General features: G+C 45.0%; 2 protein-coding genes across 5 annotated transcripts in view; one reads left to right on the top strand and one right to left on the bottom strand.

Annotated features, from left to right (window-relative positions):
* Window positions 1-6: 6 nt before the first annotated feature.
* GTF3C4 (general transcription factor IIIC subunit 4) lies at window positions 7-8746 on the top strand. Of its 2 annotated transcripts, XR_004499648.1 has the most exons (6): window positions 101-244; window positions 1345-3165; window positions 4842-4972; window positions 5836-5924; window positions 6593-7025; window positions 8243-8746. XR_004499648.1 is itself a non-coding variant. In XM_015644979.2 (5 exons), exons 1-5 carry the CDS (start codon window positions 191-193, stop codon window positions 6655-6657), a joined length of 2160 nt encoding a protein of 719 aa, XP_015500465.1. In that variant the 5' UTR covers window positions 7-190; the 3' UTR covers window positions 6658-8746. The 2 variants fall into 2 exon arrangements, 1 of the variants encoding a protein (XP_015500465.1); XM_015644979.2 differs by having other exon boundaries at window positions 7-244; window positions 6593-8746.
* Window positions 3159-21446, bottom strand: part of AK8 (adenylate kinase 8) — a 71997-nt gene continuing 53709 nt past the window's right edge. For 2 of the 3 annotated variants that reach the window (XM_015644980.2, XM_015644983.2), the window contains 2 exons: window positions 14441-14521; window positions 11155-12416 (listed from right to left, as the gene is read on the bottom strand). In XM_015644980.2, coding sequence (XP_015500466.1) covers window positions 12170-12416; window positions 14441-14521 — 328 coding nt within the window. In that variant the 3' untranslated portion in view covers window positions 11155-12169. Of the gene's footprint in view, window positions 3322-11154; window positions 12417-14440; window positions 14522-21446 lie in introns of those variants that run through there. The other variant, XM_015644981.3, reaches the window with a different exon arrangement.

Below are 21446 nucleotides of genomic sequence, written 5' to 3'. Positions count from 1 at the left end.
GGCGGCGGCGGCGGCGAGCGCCGGGTTCCGGCTCACGGCGGTGAGGCGAGAGCCGGCAGTGCGGCTGCAGCACGGCGCCAGCGGGCTGGAGCCGCTGGCCTGGTCCGAGGACCACCGGGTGTCGGTGAGCACGGCCCGCAGCATCGCCGTGCTGGAGCAGCTCAGCGACGTGCACAGCGGCGGGCAGGACATGGTCATCCACCGCACCGCCGTGCCCGCGCCCGGCACCGCCTGCACGCTCAAGGTGAGCGCCTGGCACGGCCTCGTCAATGTGTGTAAACGTCTAAAGGGGGAGGTGGCAAGAAAAGGGAGCCAGGGGAGGTTCAGGTTGGACATCAGGAGGAATTTCCTCACAGGAAGGGTGATCAGACTCGGGAATGGTCGGCCTAGGGAGGTGGTGGAGCCAACACCGCTCCTGGAGGTGTTGAAGGAAGGACTGGAAGTGGCGCTCAGGGCCCTGGGCTGGGTGACGAGGTGGGGACCGGTCACAGGCTGGACTCGATGATCTCAGAGGCTTTTCCAACTTCAGTGATTCTGTGGCTTTTCACGACGGTGCCAAGCAATAAGACAAAATAAACGGGCATAAACTGGGAGACACGAAGCTGCACCTGAACATGAGCTTTCCTGTGAGGAATCTAGAGAGAGTCTGGAGTCTCCCCTGCTGCGGTCCCTTCCAGCCTGACCCGTCCCGGGATTCTGATCCCCATCTTGGGGAGCTACCCCTGCCCAGAACTTGCTGCAGGGTCTCTCGTTTTAAAAGTACAAGGGAGAGAAAACCATATCCCAGTAATGTCCAGGGATTCTGAAGTTCTGCAGTTTTTCTGAGAATCACTTGATCTCCAGTACAGTTATTTCAATACAGTTTTAAGCAGGAATCTTCCTTTGTTTTGCTACCTAAGCTGAAGGATTTTTGCGGCAGGGATTTCTCTGGCCTTCAGGGGAACCTCTAACTTTATTCAAATATGGCAGATGGGGGTGGTTATCTTATTAAATAATACTTTTGTTTTTGAGAATCTGATTTTATCTTCCAAAACAATGCTGAAAATATGGAGTTGAAATATTGAGTATCTATATATTATGATAGATATCTTTAAAAGAACAGAAGTATAAAAACAGGCTCTTTGATTAAGCAGTCTGAAAAATTCAGTAGCCGAGAGTCAAAGCTATGCAGATTTAGAGCATTAATGAAGCTGAAGTCTTTAGGAGTGACATCAATTAATCAATGTAGTGTTTGTTGGTTGTGATTTGGGATGCTCTGTTTCAAGAGAGAATTAATTCCAGGAAAGTCTTCCTAAAAAAACCAGCTGTAGAGTTGTTCTAAAGGTTCTTCTGGTTCTCTCTTAGGTTGGCCCAAAGAAGGAGGTGGCTGAGTGTAAGGAGAAATTCGCCAGCTCAGTGGATCCCACCGTCAGCCAGATGTTTATGCTGGACCGAGTGTTCAATCCTGAGGGGAAGTCCTTGACACCTATGCGGGGGTTCAAATATTCCAGCTGGTCCCCTCTGGGCTGTGATGCCAACGGGAGGTGCCTGCTGGCAGCCCTCACCATGGACAACCGCCTGACCATCCACGCCAACCTCAGCCGGCTGCAGTGGGTGCAGCTGGTGGACCTGACCGAGCTGTACGGTGAGCGGCTGTTCGAGGCCAGCTACAGACTGTGTAAGGCTGACACTCCCTGCGGGGAGCTGGGAGACTTCCCGGAATTCCAGCGGCGGCACAGCATGCAGGCCCCGGTGCGCATGGAGTGGTCGGGCATCTGCACCACCCAGCAGGTCAAGCACAACAACGAGTGCCGGGATGTGGGCAGTGTGCTCCTGGCGGTACTTTTTGAGAATGGCAATATCGCCGTGTGGCAGTTCCAGCTGCCCTTTCTGGGGAAGGAGTCCATCACTTCTTGCAATACCATCGAGTCGGGAATAAGCTCCCCCAGCGTGTTGTCATGGTGGGAGTACGAGCACAACAACCGGAAGATGAGCGGGTTGATCGTGGGGAGCGCGTACGGCCCGGTGAAGATCATCCCCGTCAACCTCAAAGCAGTCAAAGGCTACTTCACGCTGAGACAGCCCGTGGTCTTGTGGCAGGAGATGGACCAGCTGCCCGTGCACAGCATCAAATGCATCCCTCTCTACCACCCCTACCAGAAATGCAGCTGCAGCCTGGTGGTGGCTGCGAGAGGCCCTTACGTGTTCTGGTGCCTCCTGCTGATATCCAAAGCGGGGCTGAATGTCCACAATTCCCACGTGACAGGGCTCCACTCCTTGCCCATTGTCTCCATGACTGCAGACAAGCAGAATGGCACCGTGTACACCTGCTCCAGTGATGGCAAGGTCAGGCAGCTCATCCCCATATTCACAGACGTTGCTTTAAAGTTTGAGCACCAGCTGATAAAGCTCTCAGAGGTGTTTGGCTGTGTCAGGACTCATGGAATTGCTGTCAGCCCATGCGGGGCGTACCTGGCAGTCATCACCACGGAGGGCATGGCCAACGGGCTGCACCCGATCAACAAAAACTACCAAGTTCAGTTTGTCACCCTCAAGACTTTTGAGGAGGCAGCTGCACAGCTCTTGGAATCCTCTGTTCAGAACCTTTTCCGGCAAGTGGACTTGACAGATCTAGTACGCTGGAAAATCTTGAAGGATAAGCACATTCCCCAGTTTTTACAGGAAGCACTGGATAAAAAGATAGAGAGCTGTGGTTCCACTTACTTCTGGAGGTTTAAGTTGTTTCTCTTGAGGATTTTGTACCAGTCAATGCAGAAAGCGCCCTCAGAAGTTACGTGGAGACCTTCACATGAGGATGCCAAAATCTTGATATCAGATTCCCCTGGCATGGGCAGCACTGAAGATGATCAAGATGAAGGAACTTCAAAACAAGCCAGCAAGCAGAGCCTGGGGGACACAGGCAAAGGTGTGGACATTGATGACAATGCAGAGGATTCTCTCCATCAGTCAAGTGACACTGGAGGCCGTGAGCCAATGGTAGAAAAGCTTCTTGAAATACAGGCACAGATTGAGGCTGTAGAAATGCACTTGACGCGGGAACACATGAAACGGGTGTTGGGAGAAGTTTACCTGCACACGTGGATTACAGAGAACACCAGCATTCCCACCAGAGGAGTCTGTGACTTCTTAATGTCCAACGATGGCTACGATGACAGAACAGCACGAGTAAGTGGCACCTCTTCTAGGGGGATTCTGTGTCACTGTCACTTCCTTCTCCCCCGTCCTGAAAGTACAGCTGGGCTGGGAAAGAGAGCTGTGGTCATGTCATCCTTGCCAGTCAGATCCTGTAGAGCATTCACCTTAAAATGTCCTTCTTTGATACTGTGAAATAGGAGGGAATGTGAATACATATGTTGAAATTTGGATCAGGTACAATAAAGAATAATGATGCCCAAGTTTTTGCAGAACGGGAGAGGACTGGGGTTACTGTGCTGCTGTCAGTGGGTTTAGAACATGAACTAACTGTTTGTTTTCATTACTAAGTTTATTTAATCCATCATCTTTATACAACTCAACTTCAGATATATTTCCTCTAGTCAATCACTATGGTTCTAATGTTAAGAACTAGAGAAGTCTCTCTTCTGAAATTATTTTTCAGGTGGTCCATCAGGTGTTGTAATTACTCCCTGAGCCTTCAGTGCAAAGATCAGTTTCTGAGTTTTATGTGTTTTATGAGTTAAACCCAGGGATTCAGAACTTCATGCAGGACATTGAATTAACCAAGCTAACTGAATGCCTTCATTACAACACACATGGTCAGGACTTTCAGGCACACTGGCACTTACTGTGCTACAATTAATGAGTGTAACTGAATGCTTGGCCATGGTAGGAACGGTTCCCAAACTTGGAATGTCCCTACCAATGTCAAAGCCATAATGGCAAGGACAGAATCCTGACTGTTGTAATGTGCAGAGGAAGCACTTGTGGCAGGAAGTCAGTGGCCAGTGAAGACTGCACAGTGCCCTGAAGTTCTCTGAATACAGAGGGGACACAGCTGTGGTTGGGAGCACTTTGCATCAGCCTCCCAGCTCTTAAAACTCAATGACAGGAATGGTTCAGGTGTCTCTGCACCTGTTTGTATGAGCAGAGAACAGTTCTTTTCATACACAAATCCTCAAATCACCTAAACTCTAGAAATCCACCTTTATATTGCATCCAGAATGACAGAGGAAGGAAGCACATGTCCATCAGTGGTGTAGTGTGGTGTTCTCCCTGCTGGTGTCACAGCCAAGTATGGCCATCAGTAACTCACTAGGAAAGTGCTCTGGCACAACTGCTGGGTTGTTCTGGCATCCAATTACTATGAATTGAAGGTTTGAGAGATTGCTTTTCTTATCTTAGAAGAGTCTTGTTTCCTTTTTATAGTGATGAAAAGCGATTTCTAAATTGTATTTTATCTATTCAGTTTGCTGTCACACTTTAAAGATCCCTGGGATGTGGTTTGTATCTATTGAAATGTCACAGACAAATTTGATCATGTAAATGTTCTGCTATAAGCACTGTATTCCCAGATGACTGCTTGAAGACATCCAGGTAATTTCTGAACAGGATTTTTTTTAGCACATCTACTGATAGGCATGAGGGAAAGCATTGCTGTTATGGTCAGTGGTATGATATTAGTACTTTTAAAATTTGCAAGGGATTACTGTTTTTAAGGCGTGTTTCCCTTTAGTGTAGGACAGAAATCTTTAGGAGAACAAAAGGAGAATAAATGGTTACTGATACATTGTATTTCTTACACTTTGATTTTTTGGGATTCAGCTCATTCTGTGTCACTCTGAAATCACAGTGACGTGTTCCCACCCTGGGCTGTCTCACCAAGTGCCTCCTGTGTGTTCCAGGTGCTGATTGGGCACATCCTGAAGAAGATGAACAAACAGACCTTCCCTGAGCACTGCAGATTGTGCAAAGAGATCCTGCCCTTCACTGACCGCAAACAGGCTGTCTGCTCCAATGGCCACATCTGGCTCAGGTAATGGCCTGAATCATCCAGAGCTTGTCTTCTCCTCTGGATAATTCAAGCTTACTTTAGAAGCTCACTACACCACTTGTTAGCATTGGAGTGAAAAGGCATGAAACATCCATGCTGCAGTTTTTTCTGTCCTCTTCAGTAAGAGCCAGGGCACTGGAAGTTTGATTTGGTTCTCTTAGCAGGACAGTGATTTTATAAAAAAATGCTTTTGAGCATCTTTTTTTGAGGGGAATAGGAGGTCAGGGAGAAGGCAGACAAGGGAAAATCAAGGACAAGTCATTCTTTGGAACATCACTTTAAGGAGGGTTTGTTCAAGCTCCTTTAGCATTTGAAAACAAGAGCAGTTTAACAAGAAATGATTGAGAACAGGCACATTGAGACATCAGACAAATTCTGGAACATTTAGAAAATGAAATCTTTCTGTACTAGTGTGGAGTTACATGGAGACTGTCCCTGGAGCTGTGGTAAGTCACTAGTTTGTCACAGAGAAGCTGTGCCTAGCAGGTTTTCTGTGCTAGTTTGGGTAAATAGTCATGGCCTTAAGGACACTGGTTCTTCCCTGTGTAGCAGGATGTCAAGCTTTTCAACTCCTTTGCTGTCTGCTAGAATTTTTTTTGTCAATGATATATGACCAATGATTTTTGACCTTTCATTTTTGTGTCCATATGCAATTTGGCATAATTGGGAAGTTTCATTTACCTGAATTAATAAATTATTAATTTTCATATTTAATGTGGTTCATTGCTGCCTTTTCTCTCAGAAAGCAAATTGTCAACAGAACCCAGCCTCCAGTCAGGGCATGGGAGCAGGAAATAAAACAATAAACCCCAAACCTCTTGATAAAATTGTTTATCCTTTCACAGGTGCTTTCTAACCTACCAGTCCTGCCAGAGTTTTGTGTACAGGAGGTGTTTGCTTCACGACAGCATCGCTCGGCACCCAACCCCAGAAGGTAAAATGTTCCTGGGGTCAAAAGGGACACTTTTATTTTTTTTTAACTTTGATTTACAAAATGGCTTGAATTAGTTTCACTGACTTTACTCTTTTAGGTGGTTCCCATGTGAAGCTCTGCATTTCACAGTGTCCTGATGTTGTCTGGGCATTAGTGACGTGCTAATTACAAATTAATAATTGCAGAAATTGAGGTATAAATCCCACATTTTAATGAAATGTGGGTAAGCACATAATCTGTGCTGGAGTGCTCCAGCAGTTAGTTTTATATTCAAGTTGAATATATCACATCCAGTTCTGCAGGTGGGATAAAGAAACAGAACTGTGTTATGTGAGGAATCTAATTTCAGTTTAGAAAATGAGAACACTGCAGTTGTGCCATGGTGATCCTTTAAATTTTTTTCCTATATAGCTATGAGCACGTAAGGATAAAGCATGGAATGTTTAACCTTAATTTTGTCCCCTGCTGAGGTAGAACTTAAACTGGCATTACTTGAAATTTCAGAGCAGAAACAGAGCTGGATTTCACTGAATTCTCAGTCACTCCTGCATGTGAATATATACAAACTGTCCAGGATTCCTGTTGAGTTTGTGCATCTCAGGTGTCATTCCTCTGTTCATCTTGTGCCTCCAGCTTTAATAAACAACTTACTGTTTTCTTATTTGCAGATCCTGAATGGATCAAGAGATTATTGCAGGGACCTTGCACCTTCTGTGATTCTCCTGTGTTCTAGAGAAAAGCTGTGTTAAGACTGAAAGTATTTTCTCTACTGCATAATCTCCTTTCAGCCTGGGAGGATACAGAGACAGGAACAGACTGCTGGAGGGGGAACACCTTGTCCACAGCCCTGTACATAGAACATCACAGGTTCTACAACCTCCTGAAATCCAGAGCCCATTCCATGCTCCAGAAACAGGAATACACCTGTATTCCAGCCAGTTTAAAGCTGTTTGGAAGTGCAGCCATGGAAGTCTCAGCAGCTGGACACTGACAAGGAACTGGAGGGTTGAGCACAGTGGGAATTGTGCTTTCTGCCTGACACTGGTGTCAGTTCCCAAAAGCTGGGATGGGAACAGTGGAGCTGCCTCTTGAATGGTCTTGGTGGGTAGAGAAGGCTCCAGCTTGCAGTGCTCGCCTTTGCTTTTTACCACCCTGGCATTTGCTGCAGAACATGGAACTCTCCAAACAATCCATGGTTCCAGCTCCTTGCCCAGAGAAACAGATGCCAGTTAGAGCCATATGAAAGAATTTGGCCATTACATGAATTTCACTGAAAGTCTAGAAGAGTAACTGCCTCAGAAGTGGAACAGTGTTTAAGTGAGAAGGGTGATATTGGCTGCCTGGGTCAAATAGGGATCAGTAAGGATAACTTTTCAATACAATAATAACTAAACTAATAGCACTTAGCTTAAACATTAATATATATACATATATATATAAAATTTCCAATGCTCTTAAGTGTCTTGCCCCACTTTCTTTTTCTGAACTAAATTCTAACTCCTTTCCAGCACTTTCCAATGTGTATGCCTTCAGTTTCACTTAACCCTCTACCAAGAGGAATCCTCTTTTCCAGAGAAACTTAGTTACCAAAAGCAGTATCAATTAACACTACTGTCAATTAAACTGAGAGTCTCCCTCATATAGCAGTTGAGTTTTACACAAATCTGACACACAAATAATCATTCCCAGCTGACAGTTTTTCCTTTCCTAATAGCTCAGTAAAAAGCCCAAAACGAACAGGACACCCCAAACCCAACCCCACCATGGCTGACATGCTCTAGGGAGGGCCAAGGAGGCTGGTGAAGCTCTTGGTGTATCCCAGAATGGTTGGAAGGGACCATAAAGCTCCTCTCATTCCACCCCTGCCATGGGCAGGGACATGTTCCACTATCCCAAGTTGCTCCAAACCATGTCCAACCTGGCCTTGGACACTTCCAGGGATGAGACAGCCACATCTTCTCTGGGCAACCTGTGCCAGTGTTTCCCCACCCTCACAGGGAAGGATTTCTTTCTGATATTCCATCTAACCCTTTTGAAGCTATTCCCCCTTGTCCTGTCACTCCAGGCTCTTGTAGAAAGTCCCTCTCTATCTCAAGTGGCTGAGCCCAGAAGTTTATTTTGCCTTCTAATTGTCCCATTAGAAAAACAATCTTTTTATGCCATCTGTTCCTACAGAGAGCAGAATCCTTTTCAACCTCCTATGCAGTGTTAGAGGAATAATACCTCCCAAATGTGTGTGGTTACTTGGTACAGTTTGTCTTGTTAACTTCAATCCATGCCATCAAATAATCCTGAGTTTGTGTATTTCCATTCTGCAGAGTACCAATCGCAGAGGTGTCACCCTGTCTGCTATTCCTGACACTTTCACTGTGTGGGAAGTGCTCTACAGCTGTTGAGAAATCATGGAATTGTGCTGACAGTGTCAGTCTCCCACCAGTGCATGTGAGATTGGTGCTTGTTTCCTCGATTCAATGACTATGCATATTTTGTCAATGTTCCTTCACCTTTAATAGAAGCAAATTTTTTTCAGCAAACACTAAAGAAGTCAGTTGTCCTTCTGCTCAGTGTCTCATGCATTAAGCATGATCATGCATTGACTGAAAAGAGCATTATTGTAGTAGCCTAGAAACAGCAGAAGCACATTCATCTGTAAAATAACTAGCCTTGTTTGTAAATATCCTTGGAAGTGATACCATAATTGTATTAAAGAAACATTTAGTTTTTTATTGATGTGCATTGAAAATTGAAATTACATCAGTGTGTCTTCAGAGAAGGGAAATGTAGCTTGTGGTGGTATCCAGTAAAACAAGGAGTAACCTTGATACCCAACGTGTGTGGAGTTTGGGGCCAGCTCTGGTACCTGGGACAAAACTTCCTAGTGCTGATGAGGCCTGGGGGAACAGAACATCCCTTTCCATATGAGCTGAGTAGAGGTTTATTTGTGGTGATTGAGAAGGCATTTGAAATGGAAGCTGCAAGTCCTTGCCCTGGCAGCTGTGACCAGCTCATCAGTAAATGTTCCAGTCTAGAAATTCTGCCTATGGAGAAGGGGAGGGAGCCCTGCAGAACCCTGCCCCAGTGCTTTCAGAAAAAGTCAAAGAACATTTCTTTGGCCATGGCTTAGACACCATAAAAATATCCTGATCTACTGAAATGTTTAAGTCTGGATGACCCAAAGGTTCACACAATAACCTTTGTTTAGATTAGATTGGTTTTTGCTCATCATTTGTGGCAGTTCTCTTGAATTACCCTGGCCAGAATGTTAATGCTTTGCCATGGAGAAGCTCTAGCACACCTCACATTAACATTGCAGCATTAATTTATTATTATATTATATTATATTATATTATTATTAGTTTATTTTCCCTGTCTTTTAAGGCAGTAGATACTCAGTCTGCCATTGCCAGTTTATTTAACCTGGTTTCAGACTTCTGGGAAAACGGAATTCTAAAGCCAACAATGTTGTCTTTGTCTGCCAGTGGAGATCCTTTAGCAAAAAGCTTTCACTCTTCACCCTGACCTGTTCACAGCAGTACAGAGGAATTGGGATTTCATTTTTGTGTAAACCAGCACTTGTCCCTAAGTGCATTTTTAACCAGAATAGCAGAGCCCACCTCACTCAGTAACATTTAACCCCTGCTGCTGACCTGAGTGGGTCTGGCTGCTCCAGGAATCTTTCTACACCTCAGACTTGTGCAGGGCTGGTCCTGCTGCTGCAGGGCTGCAGCTGCACTTCAGGGCATCGTCCCACACATTGTCCTCATCAAACCTTGCTGTCACCTCATGGGGAAGGGGAGCAAGGAATGAGTGCCTGCTGCCTGACCCTTGTGTTATTTTGCCATTATCAGAGTTGCCTCCTCAAACTAAGACATCTCCTACGAGGCCCAGTCTGTTTTGAAACACCAGCTGAAGCGTTCAAAGAACAAATCCCACAGAACTGGAATTTACCTCAACAAGTTTTTGCCCCAGTTTTTCGAAATACTTTAAACAAGTAAATAGTTGGAAGGTGTCAACTGCTTCACCATTTGGAGGTGAACACTCTGGCTGTTCAAGGATCCTCATCTCCAGAGGGAGAGCAACATTCCTGCAGAGACTGAGGGTTCCTGATTATCCTTTTTTTTTGTTTTTTTTTAAAGGATTGTGATACTTGCTCTTGTAGCTGAGAATTAACAGACACTAAAGTGTCATTTTTCTCATGAGGAGCTTCTGCCAGCATTTAAGATCTGCTGCTCACACTGGTATCACACTGGGAGTTAATCCTTCTTCCACTGGGATGAAAAAATCACCCCCTTCGGCTAATCCAAGTTGGATGGATAAGTGGAACAGCTCTGGACTGTACAGTGTCTTTGTGCCTTGGTGCTAGATGCCATTCTTGGAACTAAGGAGAACGTTTGGGGTCATAGGGACTCAGTCTTGTGTCCCCAAATTACAATCCCTGCTGTGGGATTGGTGATGAGGGAGCTCATTGCTGCCTTTTACCTCAATTCACTTATGGCTCTGGGACTTCATCATTTAGTCACCCCTTCCTTTGGTGTTTCCTCATCCTCTTAATCCTATTGTGTATTTCTAGAGAGGAAATAGTATGGTTGTCAATGCATAAAGACAATAAATACTCTTTGGGAGAGAGGAGGGGGAGGAGGAGCCATTCCTGCTCCCCAGAACAGGTTGGGGTCAATAACATTCCCTGAGCAGCATCCAAGCCTCACAGGGAAAGGTGAGAGCAGGGAAATCCTTACAGAGCTATAGGGGGTCCCTGCAGAGGTGGTGCTGGAGAAGGGAATCTCCTGCCTGGGGGTGTTCAAGTACCCTTCCACCACTGAAGGATCCAGTGTCTGGAGCTGGTGGACACAAAAGTTTGTGGAACTGTTGGACAAACTGGCCTTGTTGCTCCACTACATAATGAACAGCATAACTTATAGGGTACAGCACAAGCTCCAGGCAGCTCTCTCAACAAAATGTCTCTGGGAAGCAGAGGATGGAAGATGTCTATTCCAGACCTGGGCAAAGCTGTACAATCAGTAATGTCTGATCCCTACTGTGCTCCTACCACCTCCTCTTTACCTTGTTTTTCTCATTGCTCAACATTTGTTTTGCCAGAATAAAATGCTAATAAAATCACGCCTAGTTACCAAATTGGTTTTCAAGTGTTGCATTCCAATTATAAAAGCCTAATTCTTCCTTCCACCCACTGAACCTTTTTGGTATTAACAGGCTTTACTATGCAAAGTCATGCAGGGGCTGTTTCGTTTACAGTAATTAAATGAATGTCAATTGTTTTAGTTGTTTCTGAGGGAGAGTTCTACATGAGTATTAGCATGTTCTGCTAACCCTGACGTTCTGCACTTCAGGCCTGCTGCAAACCCTTGGGGGTTGACCACTGACCTGAGACTCCTACCCAGACATGCCAAGTGCATCTCAATGAGACTGAGCTCTTTTTCTCAGTTTCTATGGAACCAGCGGAGCGGAACTAATATAGCATCCGCATATAGATGAAAGAATGAAGAGGAAAAAGGGCTTTACAGCTAAATTAATTAAGCAGATGTACCTGTCTAATTAAAGATGCACTGTCCCTTTTGTACCCTAGCTGCAGTACAAACAGTATTTAAATACACTTTCTACCCATTTCATCTATCAAAATATTTAGTAGGAATGCTGAGATGAAGGTGATATTAGCAAGATGAGCTTCCCATGTATTATTAATAGAAGGGCTCCCAATTATGCATGAATGCTGCAGCACATCTTCATAGCAATGGCAGAAAACCCAGCTGCCCAAGCAGTCACCAACCAGCACATTTGTAACAGGCAGGGCTCTTAAAGATGTCCTTGCCCAGCTGAACACAAGGGTTTGTGGCTGGGCCCTGTGTCTGGGAACAGACTCTGCCTCTGCCTGCTCCTACAGGCTGGAATTTCTCAGCTCAAGAGGCACCAGAGACTCAAGACTGCTTGGATTTGGCTTTCTTAGATTTCAAAGATACTTTTTCTAAAACTTTCAGAGCTTCCCTCAAGGCTAGAAAATCCAATTCCCATTCATCAACACCCCTCCCCTCCCAAAAGTATTGAAAATTCTGCCTTTAAATTCTCACAAAATAACACAATATCCCCATTGTGACCTGGGCAACCAGGGTCTTTCCACCCGAAGTTACTCCACAGGAGCAAGAAGGAAATTTGGCCTGTACATTTTTCATTTCTCCACATATTACAGGCAAAAATTTTAAATCAACTCTTCCACAAATCATCACTTTTAATTATAAACTTCTAATGTTTTTACATGGAAGAGGCTTAATGATACAGCTTTCTATGAACTCAAAGATAACATAAGGGTCTTGGTCAGCATTGACATAAAAGGCATCTTGGTAAAAATGCTCCAGGCCCTTGATGTTGCTGTAATAAATGTCCAGGCGCTTCTCAATATTTTCTTCCTTGTCTTTGGGGTTCTGCCTGAGGCGGGCCTGGATCTCTGGAGTGGGAGCTGGTCTGAATGTACTGTGGTATCTGGAGAGGAGAAGAAATGCCACAGTTTCAGCTCAGCTTCAGGACACAGCAGCCACTTCTGCAGATACTCCATGCTTTTACTTATCACAGTCCTTTCTGCTCCAGGTTGTGGTTTTAAAACAAAGATTGGAAGTTTCAGGGCAGGTAATGTGTCATTGCTGCCCTCAAGAATCCTGGATCCTCATAGGCCAAGGGTTTCTCTGGAGGTGACACTGGTAGTGTTTATCTGCTCCACACAAGGAGAAATTTCTATTACGTTACCCAGTGCTCCAGGTACAGAAGCATTTCCAGATTTTTACTTGCAGTCCTTGATTCCTGTCTTTAAAAAAGCATCTTAAAAAACCTAACCTTAAACATAAACACAGCCCTGTGTCCAGCATTGCTGGGACCTGTTGCTTAAACTGTGTTTAAGGTTCTCAGGCATTTAATTGCATTTAATTACACCTTTATGTAGTAGCAGAAGGTAAAAAGACGTTAATTCACCTGAGATAGGTTTTGGTTATTTTAGTTTTCCAAATGCCAGAATTTGGCTTCCCTCAATTCACAGTTGTGGCTTCCCTCAGTTAGTTCAGCAGGAAAGAGGATTTTCATCCTCTGAGTCCTGTAACAGTGCCACAGCCCAGCTCAGCTGACACCAAAGGAATTCTGATGATGTTCCTGCATTGCCAAAGGCTCCCAGCAATCTCTAAAAGTCCCTTTGCAATCAAGTGCTTAAATTCCCTGTTGGAATTGGTAATCCTAACTCTGAGTAAATGTCTTCTCTGCCCTAACACAAAACCAGCTTATCTCTCTTCCTGTACAGACAAATACTCTGAAACTTTTGGGACAGTTGCAAAACCGAGGAGAGAGCAGAGTCTGTGTCTGCAGAGCTGCATCCAACGATGTGGACAGAGTTCATTCCACATGGGAATGATTCAGGGCACAGCTGGAGGTCACCCCCTGCCCTGCAGTCAGAGGAGCAGGCTTTACACAGTGCCAAGGATTAGACACAGCACCTAAAACAATTCAATTCATGGAGAATTTGTGAGGAATAAACCCCAGAGTGTGGGAGAGGGAAGCGTGTGAACTGGAGCAGATACTGAACAGCCTAATCCTAATGATGAGAAATGCAAAGATGTGGGAATGATTTGCTTCAGCCTGTTCCTTTCTGCTGAACAACCACATTGCTCATTACTAAAGCAAAGAGAGCAGTTACAGCAAATCACTGCTGCTGTCACAAGTTAATGCTGCACCTCGAGTGAGATGTCTGAATAATCATCTATCACTTTGGGACAAATCCACTCTTTATGGCCTTAATCTTTGCGGGTTCAGGATTTGTCTTTGATGCAACAGGAAGTGCTCAGCCTTTAGAAAAGCAAAATAAGGGTTTAAAATCTAGGTGTGGGGAATCATAAAACCAGACCACATGTGAAGTTGTGAACACATGCCTACTCCACACATTTATTTGTGATGGTTCCCTGGAAATCAAGGGTGGAGAAGGCAGGAAAGCAGAAGATCACTGGTGAGACAAAGGGATGTGACACCAGTGAGATGAACCAGCCTTACTCAGTGACTCAAATGAGTCTGCTCTACTGAGCAGGAAATTCATTAATACCTCCCAGCAGACAGGACCATCACAGAAGCCCAGGGAAGCAAAGTACATCAAGTTTTCCATTTTCCCCAGCTGGGAAGCCTTCAAAATTCCCATGGGAATGTCTGAGAATCATCTGCATTTAGGCTAGGTTTCAGACATCTTCCCATAGCATTATTTTACCAACCAATTTAGCTACCATTAAAATGTTAGACCTGATCTATTTGCTGCTGCAGATTTCAGACACCAGGATTTAAAACCTGTTCTGAGGAGCTGCTGCAGCAGGAAGGTGGGCTGGTGCTTCAGGAGCTATGAAAGTTTTAACTTTTCTTTTAAGGAATCCCTATGCAGGAGTAGTGCATTCCTGAGCTCCTTAGATTTCTAAGAAGCCTATTTGGTGCTTTCATCTCCCTGGCAGTCAGAAAAATGTTAGACATGAGCCAGGAGTGCTCACCTCTCCCCCGTGACGGGATCCGTCCTCCGCTGGGACAGGCGCTCCATGATGGACTCGTAGGGGAGATTAAAGAAGAACACCCTGTGGAGATCACAACAATTAAGTGCATTAACATCCTGAGAACATCACTTGTGACCTTCAGGTGGGAGTTAATCCTCACCAAAGGAAGAGCAGTGGTGGGAGTGACAGTCCCCCCAGACCGGTAGTGTCACAAACATGAGAACAGGATTTATGTGCAGCTTCTCCTCATGTTTTGTTTGGTCTGCAGGCTCAGCAAGGCTGGAGCTCCCTGTCACAGGGACTGTGTGTGCTGTATGCTCTGACAGCTCAGAATTGCAGCTGGAGCCTCTCTCAGGCTCTCCCAGCCCACTCACCACACAGCACTTCCCTCTCAACTCGAGATCCACTTCCCAACCCAACCAGCAAACAGAATCACAATGACATGCCCCCAAAGGTAAATAAAAAAAAACCCTCTGCTGTTCCTGTCAAGGACAGAGAAAGAGCTTGGCTGCCAGAATTATGCATTTCTCCTGTGCCCATGAGAGGGATTTTCCTTTTGCTGTTTCAGTCCACTTCCACTCTTTTTGCCCTTGTCTCCCCCCAGAGTGAGTGCTCTGCATCCTTCACAGCAGGATGAGTGGTAAGACAGAACACAAGCCCCATGATGCTGCTGACAATTCCCTGTCCTTTCCATCAGCACTGCCAGGGCACAGGGAGCAGCTCAGCACGGCTGGGCCTTGCTGGTGACACTGCTAAAAGGAAATATTAATGCTGAATGCTTCATTTGAAGATCAGAGTCTGCAATTCCCACTGAGCCTGAGCGGGTCAGAGTTGCTCAGCATCTGAGAGAGGCAGCCCCACAGTGTCACTGGGGTGGGTCCCCCACCAGGAACAGCTTTTCACTGGGGGATGGAGCAGGACTTGCCAACCCATTTCACAGAGATTATACAAATGCCCTTACATGGATGAAGGATGCAGAACCAGAAAACAACATGCCCCACATGCACCCAGACACATCCCACTGTTGCACATAAACTGTTGTGCCCGTCTCACATCGATTCCTTGTCTTTTTGGTTCATTGTAGTGGTCCTGTTAATTTTATATTTGTGTTCAGTAGCTCCTCAGACAAAAATTCTTGACAAACTGCTGAGTGTGAGCAGACATGGATCCCCTGTCCCCCAGCCATTGGAGACTAGAGCAGATCTGCACAAAAATCACATTTAACAATTAGCTCAGAGCAAAATAGAAAATAAGGCTCCCTTTGAACCTACGAAAATAATTTTTCCCAGCAAAGCACAACCTGAAGGCTGTAAATGCACCTTTCTTTACAATATACCTTCTCCTGCTGCTGCCTTCAAGGCCAGGCTTCCTGTTTTCATTTTTGTCTGCTTCTCACAGGAGATACTGCGTGGTTTAGACATTCACCAAAGGAACATTTTACACTGACTGGGTGGGATCAGACCAGATGAAAGGCTGAGCTTTACCTTGGCATGCACATAGCAGATTACTAGAATCCTTTGTAGGATTTAAAGTTATGAAAATCATCTCTCTTTTCAAATGTTTACAGATAATGACTTCTATTCACACTGTGGTAACAAAATAACAGCTAGGAATAAAACATTCAAGATCTTGGAGATTCCAAAGACAGGAAAAGAACAACAATTTCAACACTCTTTTATCCCTTACACTCTTAACATTTTGTTTTTCTTTGTTTCTGTTGCCCAACAATGGCACAAAAACGTGATTGTCAGAACAGGTAACATCTGATGATATGTCTCAAGATGAATATTCTAGTAGAGAGGAACAACATTTATACAGTCATGATAATTGATACGGCTTCCTATTATATCCTGAGACAAACAAACCCACTGAAGGATTATAACCTGGCATATCAAGAAAGCTTGTCGTAATTCATAGTTTGGAACACAAAAAGTATTATGGTATTTGAAACAGAAGAGCCTAAAAAACTCCACTTAAAAAGCTGCCAACAAAATGAACTCTGAAAGCCTTGTCTGAGACTCCCTTCTTTTCCAAACACGATGCTGCTTATTATCCAGTCTGGTGTCACCATTAAAGAGGAGTGTAGGGGGAAGATGTGGGAGGGTGCAGACATCCCTGCTAATATGGATTTTTTTTTCCCCCATGTGCATTGTGTAACAGCACACACAGAATTCACTGCATGGCAGAGAACAAACTCCCAATCCAAGGGTCCTTCCAGTGGAAGGTGGGATGCCTTACCCTGCCACTCCACACATCTCCCACAGATAAAACAACACTCCCCAGAGCTGTCAGCTTAAAATCGTTCAGAAGCAGCAAAAAAAAAAAAAAAAAAAGATGAAGGGGAAAACCACTGACAGAACTACAGTCTAGACTTAAAATACTTCTAATTAGAAAGCTTTATTACCATTTTGAAGGAGACACATACCCCACACAGTCTATTACGCAGCCCCAGGAGGTTTGCTCACATGAGTAAAGCCTATTTACATGGATGCAGGCTGGGAAGTGTTAGCCTTGGTTAGCTGATACAGCTCCTGCAGCTCCTCAAGGTATTTCTGAGCAACATTTGGCTTCTGTCCCTTGTTCAGGCTGCTGTGACTCTGATAACAGAACCAAGCTGACCCTCCAGCTGCCCAGGTAACACATTTGTTGGATTTCTCTTGGAAATCCTTGTAACACAGAGGGCTGCACCCATGACCTTGATCCAGCAGTAACTGGAACAACTCCCTGCAAGTACTGCATTTCTCTCCAAGCAGAGCTTGGCCCCTTCCACACAGTTTTCTCACATAAATGCATCCTCTGTAAAGCTCACTTTAGGAATCAGCCAGGCTTTGTATGTTGTAATGTGTCACAACTCCTATCAAGGGGAAATATGAAACAGATGTCATCAGAATTGGTAGACAGGGAGGCAAGGAAACACAGCCTCATATCAAAGTACACAACATTACCCTGCTGGATTAGCATCCAGCACAGCTCCTCTGCCACAGCTCCCAGTTCAGCTGCAGGAGGGGAGTGGTGTCAGTCAGCAGCAAGGAGAGGGGAGGGCTGGGCAGAGGGGCACCAGGAATCCTCACTCCTGTGCCACAGGGTCAGAATCCAGCTATGGGCAACCAAAATCTCCGGCATCCAGTTGGAGACTGTGGGGAAAACTTGGTGCAGCCTCTGACGTCTCTGAAAACAAACGTCCCCCTGGCTCCCAGTGACTGAAACCAAGGCACTCCTAAGCACAGCTCTGTCCTCTCTACTTTATTCCATTTCCCAGGAGAGGGATGTGTGGGAAAAGGTCCAGTCCTGTCAGCTTTTACAGATGATAAAACTGTGAACACACAAATGTTAAAAGGCACAAAAAATCCGTGCATCAGAATCCTGCCTCTTCCTCACTGTACTTGACATCACTTATCTAATCTAGTGCAGTTTCCAGATACATTAGAGAGATTAAATTCCAACAAATTAATAATGATGATGACACCTTCACTGTGTACCCAGTCAAATGAGAACTTGCTGCCTTTGGATGGTGATGAAATATAGTCCAGCCCTAACAGCTGGAATATAACGCTGTTTTCCTACCAGCCATCTGGCATTCCAGAAGAGTATTCCAGCCACTGCTGGCTTCTGACTATTCAGACAGTGTCATCTCAGAGCCTGGAGGTCACCAGGGCATCCTCATGCTTCCCCTGGCAAATGGAGGGAGGAGAGGGAAGAGCAGGGGTGGCAGAGGTGTTATTTCCCCCCTGATCATGAGACAGCGTTTTTGGAAAAATGTGTCCCAACCACGCAGTAAGTGAAGGATTTGTGACCTACACAACAGCATTTGACTAATCCTGAGCTGCACTTTTTCCAGATGGCAACCAACCCACTTAATCCAAGTTATTAACAACTGGCAGTGCTCAGTGCTGTCCTCACAAGAATTTATTTGGTGGTGGTTTTCCTGTTTCCTGGATATAACCACATTGACTTCAAACACCTGTAAGGAAAAAATTTTGAGTGTTGCTGTAAGAGAAGCAGGTGCTGTGTGCCTGAATCCTGGAATCCTGTGCTAGGGAATAAGGAATGCTCCTGTTAAGGACAGTCCCTTTCCAGGATGGCTCCAGTTCCCTGCCAGCTGCCTTCACATCTCCAGAGAGCTGAAGCTCTGCCCGTGAGCCAGGTCCTGTCATTTGAGCACAGCTGCTCCATGAGGCTGACCTAGATGGATCCAGATGTTGGCTCTTCTAGGCCTGAGCTATTTACTTAGGTCAGATTCTCAGCCTTGGCATTTCCCACTACTTAAATTGCTCTGGTTTGACACTGGTGGAGTGGAGCCCAAAGCCAAGCCCTTTTTACAGAACTATTGTCTGTGAAATTAGATTATACTGTGAAATCAAATTCATACCTTGTTTTCATTCAAGGATGTAGAGACAACACAACATGATACCTGAGACAGGATCCTGATCCCTACCTGGCTCTTAAAAACAGAGACTACTGACTTGCTTGTGGCTATACCAGGACCAGGTCAAGCTTTGCAACAAAGTTAAGATGCTCAAATTAACACAAAAATACACCACCAGCCAATATTGGGGCACTTTTAATGCAGCTTTTAAACTTTTGAGTTGAAACTGCAACTTTAAAAATAGTAAGCTATTAATCTTTCCCTTATTTTCTTGACTCCTATATATCTTCTCCATTGCAGGCAGGTACCAGCTGCCATATTCCCATTCTTCATGCTCTGCACTCTGCAAAAAAAAAGAGGCCCCTGCTGGCCAATTCTTGTTTAAAATTGTGCATAATTGATAGTGGCAAATCTACCCCAGCTGTGTCTAAAACCTCTCCAGGGGCAAGAAAAACACTCTCTGTGACTGTCATTAACTACTAAATTAGCAAGTGCTCCTGGCAGTTTACAACGTATCACATCAGTCTGCTTTAAAAAAAAATAAAAATGTGAAGATCAGATGCCTGTGTGATGTCAAAGTTACAGCAAACTTTGCTGGTAGGACTTTGACAGACCCTCAGCTAAATCAGAGCAAAAAGAACAGGAAGCAAAGTGGAAGAAAGAGAGGGAAAGAGACAAAGTTACCTCCTTTTCCAGGCAGCCAGATAGAAAACATTGAATTCAAGGGTACAAATAGTTGTGCCTTTCATGAGGCACAGATCTCACACCATATGGAGATATCAACAGTGTTCCTGATGCTATGGCACAATTCCCCATGGAAAACAACTCTCCTGGAGGCCTCTGTTCTGGCAATGCAATGGTTACAAGTTTTGTAATTGAAATATAAAGCTGAGGAAGAGCTGAGGTTGAAGTTCAAGGATGCAGAAGTTCCTGAAAGGCCACCACAGGTCCAGTCCTTGTGTGATCCCCAGCACAACACAAGCTCCTCCCTTCGGTTCACAAAGCAGCCAAAGCAAGAGGGGAAGGAAATCACAGAGTTCTCACAAATGCATGCAAAAGCCTTGGGTGCATCATGGACTGAAGTGGCAGAGGGACAAAACCATCTCTAAAAATTGCCTGAATTTGGGTAAACTCTAAGACTCTCTTTGTTCAAATTGACCATATTATTAGCTTTTAAAAGTTTCAAAAAGTGCTCAAAACTGTACAAAACTTCTGGATTTTACAAGCAGAAAGGAGTGGGATGGCAGCTTTTGTCAGGGTACAAAAATTATCAGCATTGCTAAAAGGTCTTTTCTTTGGGTTGCACCACTGAGTGATCACAAGAATATGATAAATAAAGTTAATGGTCCAAGGTGACACATACAAGGAGGTTCAGATTTGAATCCAAGTACCTAATTCCAGATAAAACCCTGACCATTTTCTCTTTATTGACTTTATAGCCAGAGATACTGACTTGGATCAATCAATTCCCCTTGAACATCCCCTTCCCTACGGCATGAAGACACCTGGAACCTGAAACCTTGGCTAAGCCTCTTCTCAAGCACCATGGCCCACACACAGGATGCCAAACACGTTATATTTCCACAATCACATTCTGCATCCCCAAAACCCCTCTTAAAAATTAAAACTGGTTACACAGATCCCATCTACCTTCTCCCAAGTCTTGTTCAGGGTTCAGTGCAGCTCTCACCAGGTGTTTTGCCCATGGGTAACCAGACTACAAAGGCTCTGCTGAGGCTGCACCCCTGACTCGACATGAATCACAGTTTATTCTCTACCCTAAATACTCCTCCTGCATGTCTCTGCAATGGATAAAATGATCCTTATCTCTTATTTATGGAAGGAGCTGTTGGGAGGTTTTATTCACTGATTTCTTTCAAACTCTGGGATATCTTCAGATGAAAGATGCTTGATGCTATTTTGGGAAGTAATTTCACCCTCTAGGTTTCAACCATAAGGGAAAATATACTGCATAAACACTAAAACACAGGTTAATCAGCACAAGTGTTTTGCTCATTGAGCTTTTACAATGATTCATGGCATGACAAGCTATTTCCAGACACTGGATCTTTTCAAATGGATGCATTTCTGTTGAATAACTACAAAAGGCAGCTAAGTGGGGCCCTATTCCCAGGACATGGCTGCTGGCCAGGGGAGTGAGATGAACATCCTTCGTGGCTGCAGATGTTCTTTCCCCTCACCAGCAGTGCAGAGTTATGACTCTGTTAGATCTTTTCCACCCCCCAGCTGGGTGAGCTGGGCTCCAGCAGCCCAGACAGCCCAGGTGACAAGGTCCCTCCTGTGTCCCATCCCACCAGCCTGGTGGCTCAGTGGCACCCCAGCAGGTGCCACACCAGCTCAGCCAGGGGGAACAAGCACTGGTGCCTGTCTGACAGAACAATGGATGGGTCTGGAGCTGGGATAAAGCAAAGCAGCTCCACGGATTCACAGCAGCAAAGAACCCCAGGCCTTTGGGCAGCCAGAGCCCTTCCGTGGTCTGCAGGACTTGGGGCTGTGCAAACTCTACAGAGCACAGTGAAAGGCACAGAGAGAGCAAATGTGCTTTAGGATTTGCTTTGGTGCATTTTTAAAGCTTCTTTTGAGGTGGCAACATTAACTCTTTCTTTGTGTAATAAGTGG

The sequence above is a fragment of the Parus major genome, chromosome 17, assembly GCF_001522545.3.
Source record: "Parus major isolate Abel chromosome 17, Parus_major1.1, whole genome shotgun sequence".
NCBI classification, from domain to species: Eukaryota; Metazoa; Chordata; class Aves; order Passeriformes; family Paridae; genus Parus; species Parus major.
Note: the sequence above shows the minus strand (reverse complement) of the source record. Positions and strands in the feature narration are given on the sequence as shown.

Coding starts and splice junctions, on each gene's coding strand:
- GTF3C4 (XM_015644979.2), top strand. CDS start 191: ATGGTCATCCACCGCACCGCCGTGCCCGCGCCCGGCACCGCCTGCACG. Junction 4,973..5,835: donor AATGGCCACATCTGGCTCAG/GTAATGGCCTGA, acceptor ATCCTTTCACAG/GTGCTTTCTAACCTACCAGT. Junction 5,925..6,592: donor TCGGCACCCAACCCCAGAAG/GTAAAATGTTCC, acceptor TCTTATTTGCAG/ATCCTGAATGGATCAAGAGA.